The sequence below is a fragment of the Bison bison genome, unplaced genomic scaffold (genome assembly GCF_000754665.1).
Source record: "Bison bison bison isolate TAMUID 2011002044 unplaced genomic scaffold, Bison_UMD1.0 scf7180017864201, whole genome shotgun sequence".
Taxonomy (NCBI): domain Eukaryota; kingdom Metazoa; phylum Chordata; class Mammalia; order Artiodactyla; family Bovidae; genus Bison; species Bison bison.
This window is the reverse complement of record NW_011494773.1, coordinates 3705524-3715556: the sequence shown is the minus strand read 5'-3', so window position 1 is coordinate 3715556 and position 10033 is coordinate 3705524. Positions and strand designations below refer to the sequence as shown.

Genomic DNA, 10033 nt, shown 5'->3' with positions numbered 1-10033 from the left:
CAAAATAATATAAGAAAGGAAGTATGATTACGTTCAAGTTTTATCTTAAGAAATTTGCCTCTCTCCCTGATTACACAGGGTTCTAGTGAAAAAAGCTTTCTGAGGTCTGATCAATTCACTCATTAAAATGTAAAGCACAATATGTTATGTCTTCCAGACAACAAAACAATAAAGATCTTACTACTGAATTTCAGCCATCAGCCAGTTCGGTAAAGGGTTTATTTTTCCTGAAAAGGAAGTGTTCCAATTTCCTCTTCTCTTTTCCTTAGGATATGGCAGCCCTCACCTCCATCGCCCACTCCGACAAAGATTTATATTAAAAGTCCTAAAGAAATATACACTAGGATAGTATAATCCTCCTACACTGGCCTTTCAAGAACAATTTAATCTCCAGAGCAACCACTTGCCAGCAAACTTTAGAGACACCAAAGCATCTAGAGAAGAGAGAGAAAGAGAAGCCAATTTAATTAATTCATCACTAAGGCCAAAGACATATAAATCTTACCATTTTATCTGTCAACCAACACTCTGAATTATTCAGCAATCTGAATCCCAAGAAGGGAGGGAGAAAGAAAATGGTTAGAAAGCAGCTGGCTGAGCAATAGAAAGTGCTAAACAGATCAGAGCAAAACAAGCCCCAAGTCTGGAAAAACTTCAGAGATGGAACTGTGTGACAATGAATGAGAAGCATCATTTCCTACAAGACAGACTCCTGGCTAATGGATCACAAGGGAGACTACTACCACCACCTTTGCTAAGATGATTCAAAGAGGACTTACCTACACACACAGACACACACAGACACACACACAGAGACACACACACAGACAGACACACACAGACAGAGACACACAGACACAGAGACACACACACAGAAACACACAGACACACAGACACACACACAGACAGACATACACACAGAGACACACAGACAGACAGACACACAGACAGAGACACACAGACACAGAGACACACACACAGAAACACAGAGACACACAGACACACACACAGACACAGACACACACACAGAGACACACACACAAAGACACACACAGACATACACACACACAGAGACACACAGACACACACACACACAGAGGTTTCTGGTCAAGAGGCTTTCTTCTAATACCTTGCGGTGTATTTTTTTCTTTTACAAAAAAACTGAGTTTTATGCCCCCAAATGCCTAAAGAGCCAGAAAGCTCTGCTATTTTGTGGAAAGCAAAGTAGAAGTCACATATTAAGTACACCTAGGCTCCTAAGAGCACACTTTTTTTAAACTGTAAGTACTGAGACACTTTTAAGTGGAGGCGCATTGGACTTCTTAAAGGTGGGAGACAGGGAACAGACACATAAAACTATACGTCCCATGCACGCTCAGTCGCTAGGTCATATCCGACTCTTTGCAGCCTCATGGAAGCCAGCCTGCCTGGGTCCTCTGTCCATGGGATTTTCCAGGCAAGAATACCGAAGTGAATGGCCATTTCCTTCTCCAGTTATATGTCCCACAGCACTAAATTACCTAGGAGCTTCAACAAGCATGACATAGAAGTGTGAAAATAAAGATGAGAAAGAAAAATACCTGAAGGGATATTTTGAATAACAGAACACTGTAAATTTGCATTTCACAAGGGATGTGTAGATTTCATACTAGTTAATTTGGTTGGGTATCTGGATCCTTGTCCCATCCCTCCTATTTTTGAAATTTATACAAGCATTTATCTTTCACAGATGATCCAAATACTTCTGAAATTATTCCATGCTGAACAATACAATGCCATATTTAGTTTTCTATCCTTAGCAGGTTACACACAGCCTAGCACATAGTAAATACCCAATAAATGTTAGTTCAGTAGAAGACAGCACGTAAGGAAGCAACAAGCCTCAGAGAAGGGACTGAGTAATGGGTGAAAGCTTACTAGACTCCAAGTGAGAAGAGAGTTCATTCTATTCAGAGACACAATTTTCACCTAAAACTATTTTGCATACTCCAGCAGGGGTGAGCTTAATCTTCCCAGCTTATAAAGGAGCTCAGCCCACTCTAGGCTGCCCTGGGATCAAGATTTTAGGCAAAATCTATACATAGTAAATTTTTTAAAGAACAGAATCAAGCCTGGGTAGACGATCAGCTGTTTGGAGGATTTCTCTTTCTTCCATCTGTTTTTGTGTGAGTTTCACTATAGGATAGGAGGTTTTAGACAAAGGGGGTGCTCATTAACAGGGCAGATCTGAGGACCTCCAGCTTCTCAGGAAATGGACAAAGGGAACAAGGGTAGAATAAAAAAAAATAAAAGAAAGAAAAAAAACATCTCCTTGAGTCCAGAGACCATAATTGGACTCAAGGTCCTAGTATTCATTTATACCAGAATGAAGGACATTTACTTCCTCACAGACAGTAGAAACGGCTGCTTTTAACTCTGGAATCAGGTTGGAGGAAACTGTGAGTAACAACCATTAGCCTCCTACCACCTCCATCCAAAACATTTTTGAAAACAACTGCTGATAGCTAAGGCTTTGTCTTGGATGAGGGGAAAGCAAGGGTACTCCAAGTAAGAATGAGGGACATTAAGGAAGCACTGAGGGGTCTTCTGGTCCTTTCAGGCAGAAGAGGGCACAGCTTAGACATGGGATTGAAGCCAGAGTTTGGGGTGTCTTGTTGCTTACTGCTTCTCTTCATTTCAAGTCCCAAAATATGAATTAAACATGCAAGGAGCCTGCCTAATATAGATGCATCCAGTCTTCAAGCCCAGATCAATGGGATGGGACTTCAGGATTGAAAGGAGATATATAAAGAGTTGATTTTGTGAGCTTCCTTGTCTTCAGTCATGCTAGATTCTTAAGTTCACTGCATTCTACAGCTCTGATGGGAACTGAGGACCTTTTCTAGGATCTCTACTCATTTACTTACTTGGTTCTCCTTTTTCTGTGGCGCCGAATCTTATCAGATGTAGGTTAATGAGAAAGTAGACTGGGAACCAGTTAAGAAGATTTAGAGTGTCCTGAGCAACCAATCAGGGAAGAAATAAAGTAAATAGAGAAGAGTTGTGCTTAACCTGTGCTGGGCTCAACTCCTCTAGGCCCCTCAGCTGACTGAGAGAGGAAGGGGGACAGAGCCAAGGGGACAGGAAGAGATTGACAGATTTAAGAATCCCAGGGAAGTACTGCACATTCCCTCACTTAATTACTTGCTGCTTTTAACTGTTTATATCCCGAACAGAAAGCATAGAGACCCTGCTAGCCTATATAACCTCTAACAAATGCATATCTTCATCTCCCTGCTGATAATTTACACTAATTAGCAAAATTTAGCTAATTATTGCTGAGCATTTCCATGTTTAATTATGGCTATTAGTAATAGTCTGTCTGGCTTCCTCCATCTCCCACCCCTCTCTTTTCCTTTCTCACCCTTTACAATCCCACCCCCCACTGCCAGTCCCTCTCCTCCTTAGAAACTGAGTTTTTATTTCCATGAAATTGCTTTTGCCTTTTTGGTGGCTGTGGCTCTTTCCTCTCCTATGTTTTTTTTTTTTTTCTTTTCTGAAAGCCTACACCAAAACCCAGCAGGAATTACAGAGAAAACAGCAACCAGATCAAGATCAAGCATTCCCTCCTCCCCACCACCTCCTCTCCACCAACCAGGACAAGCTCTGAGCCGCTTGACGACTCCATCAAATAAAATGTAAAGAAAGAATCAGAGCGAGAGGACGTGCTGGCATTTTCTCCATGTGCTTCCACTTAACACTGCAGCCAGCACTGCACAGAGCAGGAACCCAGGGCCTGGAGGCGGTGGGAAGAACGGACGTTCCCAGTGGGGTCTGGATGTGACAGGTCTTCAAAATACACGCTAGGGCAGGGGACCTCCAGGGCGGTTCGCTCTCGCTGCTCCCCAAAGGGCTGCTCCTGCAGGTGGGCTCTGTGATCCCTGGTCTCCTCGCCGTCAGAGTGGAGTGCATAGTAAACAAACAACGAAGCTCTCATCTTCAGAACAGTTTACTACAGCAAGCGCCACCCTCCGCGGCAGACATCACCCTCTCTCTTCAGAGGTAGCCTGCTCAAAGCTGAGTTGTCATTTTAAGAGCCAGAGATCTCCTCTTTCACTCGCTATGCAAGGAGGGTCGTTTAGAGCAAAACACATCACACTTGCATGGTGTGAACAAGCCCACCCATGCTACCCTTAGTGGAAACAAATTCCCATCAGAGGGAGATTGAAGTGGCAACAGTTTACACTTGGGTAAATTATAAATGGACTTTGCCTTATCTTATGCATTGCCTCCTCCTAGGTAGTTAGCAATATTAGGGGTATAATTTTCATCATAGCTGCTCTCTCCATCTGACATGTGGACAAACTTAAAGCTGTGCACATGAACAGTTTAATAACCACTGGTTATTAAAAAAATATTTTCTGCCTCTCTACACTCAGCTACTTTCCCCCACTCCCCAAGCTTAACCACTTTATAGCAGTTCAATCAACTTCAGGCTGAAGACATAAGGATTCCTGCTGCCTGCTATTTTCCCAGGACTAGCTCTCCAACAAGATCAGAGAGAAGGGTAAAAACAAGGTGAATGAATGGATTCTCAAAAGTGCAGCACTCGGGACTTATCTGATAAGTTGCCTGCCATCTGTTGGGTGAAGGAAGCAGAGGGTTCCAAAGAGGAGAATACCAGTGCTTGCGCAGCCCTGAATAAGCAAGCCAGCCCAGGTGGGGAGGACCCATTAGAGAAAATGGGAACGGGGCAGAAAACACCAGCTTATAGGGGAAATTGGGCATTTTCTTCCCTCATGCACATGCGATGCTTTTCATGATTTTCAATCCATTTTTTTTCATATTCTTTTCCCACCCTTAACATTACCTGAAAGGCGAGTGGGTTACAGAATTGCTATGCCCCATTAAAAGGATAAAGAGCAGAGAGACCCACCGTGCCCTCCTCGAAGGGAAACAGGGGAGCGATAGATAGAAATAGGCACTGAGTGATGCTTGCTGCCATGGAAATGGTGCTCGTGCTGAGAGTGAGACCCCGGCGAGGAGGAGGAGGAGGCTACATTAGAGGAACTCCACACAGAGCTGACGATACATCCCCAGAAAAGGGACCAGATCCCAAGCGTCCAGGCCGGCCGGCGAGGAGGGCTCCGTCTCGCGTGGATTCTCAGGTGCATGGTCAACGCACAGGACCACCACGGATGGGCAGTTTGAATTCCAGCCAGTGAGGAATAATTAAGTTCATGATGCCCAGGGGCCCATCATAGCAGGAGGAATACTCGCCCGGATTTTGGAAAACAGGGAAGGAATAACCGTTTTCAAGACAGATGATGGGGGGGAAAAACTACTTAAAAGAAAAAAAACATATAAGGCAAAAGCTCCCCTTTCTTGGAGCTGAAATTTACGATGCCAAAGTACACCCAGGTATAGCAACCCTCCTAGGGAGCCCCGGAATGCCACACATGTCAGGGGAGGCCCTTCGCAGCTCCTCCTGGTCTCCGCGGGGCACCTCGGGTCGGATGACTTAACTGCACACTCCGGGAAGCCACACGGAGGGAAGGTGGAAATGAAGGAAGAAGAGGAGACGGCAGGAGACCCAAGTAGGTTCAGCTTAGTTTATCCCAACATCCGAGCAGTTTGAACATTTTTTCCCCCCAACTTGGCGAGCGATGCAATGCAGAACTCCCAGGAAAAGGAGGGCTGCAGATGCTGAGAGTTCTTCGCGGGGTCCTCGGAGACTCGGTGGAAGGGCTCCGGGAGGCGGAGGCTGTGAACCCTGCGAGTTCTGGAAGAGCGCCACGGAGCAGCCGCCTGCGGGCCGGGTGTCTCAACGGGATGAAAAGGCAACAGCCGCCGGAGGAAGATAGGAACAAGAACGACCGGAGAGAGAGAGAAGAGGAGGAGGAGGAGGAACCCAGCGCGGAGCGGCCACCCAAACCGACGTGGCCCGGACGCAGAGAGGCGGGGCGGGAGAGCCGCGAAGGCGCCCGAGGAGGTGCCCGGCGGGCGGCCGAGTTGGCCGGGAGGCGGGCGGGCGCCTGCAAAGCGCGCGGAACCGGGAGGCACAGGTGAAGCGAAGCGAGGAGTTGGGGCGCCAGATTCACGAATGGGCAAGTCGTATGCAAATAGCGCACTCCCGAGAGCAAATCAGGGCAGCCCGAGCGCTCGGCCGAGGGACTGGCTGGCTCGGAGGGAGGAGGGGCCCGAGCGCCCCGGAATCCCGGCCCTCCCCATTCAAGTGCACGCTGGTCTACCCCCCGCGCGAGCTACGCGCACGCACCATCACCCTGCCTGCTGACGCTCGGCTCCCTACCGGAGGAGTGAGCACAAGCGTGTGTGTGTGTGTGTGTGTGTGTGTGTGCGCGCCCTGCGCCTTTTGATCGCCGGATCCCTGCTCCTCTCCCAGGCATATTAAGCCAAACTCCGGCAATTGGAAAGGAAACAAACAAACAAACAAACAAAAAACTGCAGGCGGCAGCGAAGGCTGAAGTCGCCCCAGATAGAAATAAAAATCAACCCCTTGAGTCAGCAGGAGCGCTGGAGCGGCTTGCACGCGGTAGTGCCCGAGCGCGCGCGCGCTCCCCCTGGCCTGGTGGTCAGCATCGCGGGGCCACTCTCCGGGGGCGTGCCTCTTTGGGGGCGAAGGGGATACGAGCCCAACCGAGGGGCGAATGGCGGCAGCGCGTCCTGGTTCTCGAAGGTGAAGGCGGCGAGATGGACCCCAGGAGGGTGAGAGGTTTGATGCGCTCCCCCGGGGGAGGCCCTTGGAGAAGGTAGCTCCCACCCCTGGTGGGCAGGATGTTCTGGGAATTCAGGACCCAGGGGTTGGCTGGTCCAAGAACTTCAGAAGAGGTGAGGGCTGAGTCGGCTGGCGAAAGAGTGGCTGGTCTGGCCTGCCCTGGCCTTAGAGGCACGCGGCCCCCGGAGAGTAGAGCCTCCGGGCCTCCAGGATTCTGGGCACGAAAAGAGAGTGCGGCTTTTACATCCAGGCTGAACCTGCAGGGGACAGCGGAGAGGCAGGAAGAAGCTTGGCGGGCCCGCAGTGGCCATCTGTTACTCCAGGAGGAAGCAGACCAGAGCTCGGCCAGCAAACGGTGATGTTCTGGACGAGGCAGCCTCCATCCCACCCCTCACCCCCCAACTTCTCACTACGCTGTTGAGCCAGCAGTGTGATACAGAAACCCGACAGCCTCCTGGACTCCCGGGTCTTGCTGTTGCTGCCTCTGACTCCCTCCTTTCCACTCCCCTTAGTTATAAAAGCACAGTATATTTGGGGGTGGGGCGGGGATGGAGAAGTAAGGAAATACTACTTGCTGGTTAAATCACATCATATATACTACAGGACACTTGCTGGTTAAATCATGTCTATATGTCTTCAGTTCTGTTCAGTCGCTCAGTCGTGTCTGACTCTTTGCCACCCCGAGGACTGCAGCACGCCAGGCCTCACTGGTCCATCACCAACTCCTGGAGCTTGCTCAAACTCATGTCCATCGAGTCGGTGATGCCATCCAACCATCTCATCCTCTGTCGTCCCCTTCTCCTCCTGCCTTCAATCTTTCCCAGCATCAGGGTCTTTTCCAGTGAGTCAGTTCTTCACATCAGGGGGCCAAAGTACTGGAGCTTCAGCTTCAGCATCAGTCCTTCCAATGAAATTCGGGACTCATTTCCTTTAGGATGGACTGGTTGGATCTCCTTGCAGTTCAAGGGACTCTCAAGAGTCTTCTCCAACACCACAGTTCAAAAGCATCAATTCTTCAACGCTTGATTATATATATTTATATACAGGCTTCCCAGGTGGCGCTAGTATTAAAGAACCTACCTGTGAATGCAGGAGACATAAGTTGCGTGAGTTTGATCCCTGGGTCAGGAAGATTCCCTGAAGGAGGGCATGGCAACCCACTCCAGTATTCTTGCCTGAAGAATTCCATGGACAGAGGAGTCTGGCAGGTTATATAGTCCATGCAGTCACAAAGAGTTGGACACGACTGAAGCGACTGAGTATGCATATATATATGTGTGTGTGTGTGTGTGTGTGTGTGTGTGTGTGTGTGTGTGTATAGATAGCGAGAGAGACATGCGCACACACACACACACACTCAGCACTTAGGCAGCATTTCTTTTTTAAAAAGAAGTTTATAGCACCTATCATACTCCTGCTCTCAAGAGACATCTCAGGCCTCCTGACTGAGAATAAGAGATTAAGACAGTCCTATTCATTCTTGGGGCACCTTGAAGAGATGTTGAATAAGTTAGCATTATCTGTCTCTAACATAAAGATATCAAAGCTAGAAATGATTTGCCTTCAAGGTCAAGTATCAAGTCCCTTTGAGACTTTATGATGGTGACTTGGTGCTCTGGTTAGGAAATTGGTGTTCTCCTGAAGATCCCTGCTGCCTGCAGTAAATGGTGCACAGTCATCCCAGATGCTCTGGCTCTTGGCTGTAAGGGTGATTCAAGATCCACAGCCTCCGATGGGATGGCCCTCATTTGTGATTTTACATGCCTTTGGGTTGTGGCCCATCAACATAATGTTTTAAACTAGCAACGTGTACTCAACAATAGCACAATAAGAGAGAGGGGTGATTGATGGAGACCTGATTTACACCCTGATTAAGACCTGATTTCTTTCTCTGTAAAATGGGAATAGTTCCTCCTCCCCTTATAAGGTTCTTGGGAATATTAAATGAGATAATGCATATACAGCATGTGGCATAGCAGTAAAGAGTGGTAGTAATTTTTGTTTAATAGAAAAATAAGCTAAAACTCCAAAAAGTTTAAGTACATGTTTAGGGTCTCAGGCAACTATTACGACAAAAGTGAAAAAAAATACATATTAATATCCTAGGCATCCTCCATTAACGCAGATGATAATTCCCATTCAATCCAACCACTCCTTGATGTCCTCCTCCAGATGGAATCTCACAGCGCTTTGGATTTAGTCTCTGTATCATGGCCTTAAAGAGACCTAGATGACCTGGCTTATACCTAGTTCTCCAACTCCATCTTCTTCCAGATGACCTCTTACTCTCTACCCCGCCGTCTCCTGGAGCTGCTTTTTGCTCTTGAGTGTGCAAAGCTCCTTCCCAACTCAAGGCCTTTAAACATGCTGGGCCCTCTTCTCTGGAACACTCTTCCCTAAGATTTTCATCTGATTTTCATTGCAGATGTGACCTCCTCAGAAGCCCTCTCTGACCCTCATCTAAAGTAAGCTACAACCACCCCAAAAGGTACTTTAACCCATGACCATGTTCTGTTTTCTTCAAAGCACTCCACTTTCTGAAATTATTTTATTTATATTTGTTCATGGTCTGTCTCTTTAAAAAGCCTGGCAGTTCCCTGGATGTTGAACCTTTGCCTTGGTCTCCCCTATATTTTCTGTGTGCACAAGAGTGCGTAGCACAGAGTAGAAGCTCAGTAAACCTTTGCTGAATTAATGCATCCAAGGGATCAATTTCCAACCTCATGTGGTGTGGTTTAGTGGCTAAGTTGTGTCTGACTCTTGCAACCCCATGGCCTTGTAGCCCACTAGGCTTCTCTGTCCATGGGATTTCCCAGGCAAGAATACTGGAGTGGGTTGCCGTTCCCTTCTCCACGGGATCTTCCTAATCCAGAGATTGAACTCATGTCTCCTGGGTCACAGTGGGATTCTTTACCAGCTGAGACACCAGGGAAGCCCTTCCAACCTTATATGCATGTATTTTTATATACCATTTATTCCACTGACATACTTATCTGGCTCTAGTGACACTGACCCCCAGAGACACATATTTGCAGAGATCATGAGTTGACTACCTATCCACTTAATGCTTTTCTTCTTTTCTGAATTGGCATTGAGTATTGGAGACTGTATTTTTTTCCCTTAATCCCAAGGAAGGATGGGAAGTTTAGATGGACCTTCCAATTAATTCTCTGCTAGGCAACAAAGTGAAAAATAAATCCTTAATGCAGTACAAAACCTGGAAATGCCACTGGTGCATAACAGCTGGAACTATTCATTTGACTTGTCATACTTATCATTTATTTATTTACTTTTCACAAAATGTCAAAAGAAGTATCT

At 47.2% G+C, this 10033-nt stretch overlaps 1 protein-coding gene across 7 annotated transcripts in view; it reads right to left on the bottom strand.

Annotated features, from left to right (window-relative positions):
• Window positions 1–10033, bottom strand: part of NRXN3 (neurexin 3) — a 1738382-nt gene that overhangs the window by 602144 nt on the left and 1126205 nt on the right. For 3 of the 7 annotated variants that reach the window (XM_010844402.1, XM_010844403.1, XM_010844404.1), the window contains exon 1: window positions 4916–5153. The exons of the other annotated variants lie outside the window; for them this stretch is intronic. In XM_010844402.1, the coding sequence (XP_010842704.1) occupies window positions 4916–5153 (238 nt within the window). Of the gene's footprint in view, window positions 1–4915; window positions 5154–10033 lie in introns of those variants that run through there. 7 annotated transcript variants of the gene reach the window in all.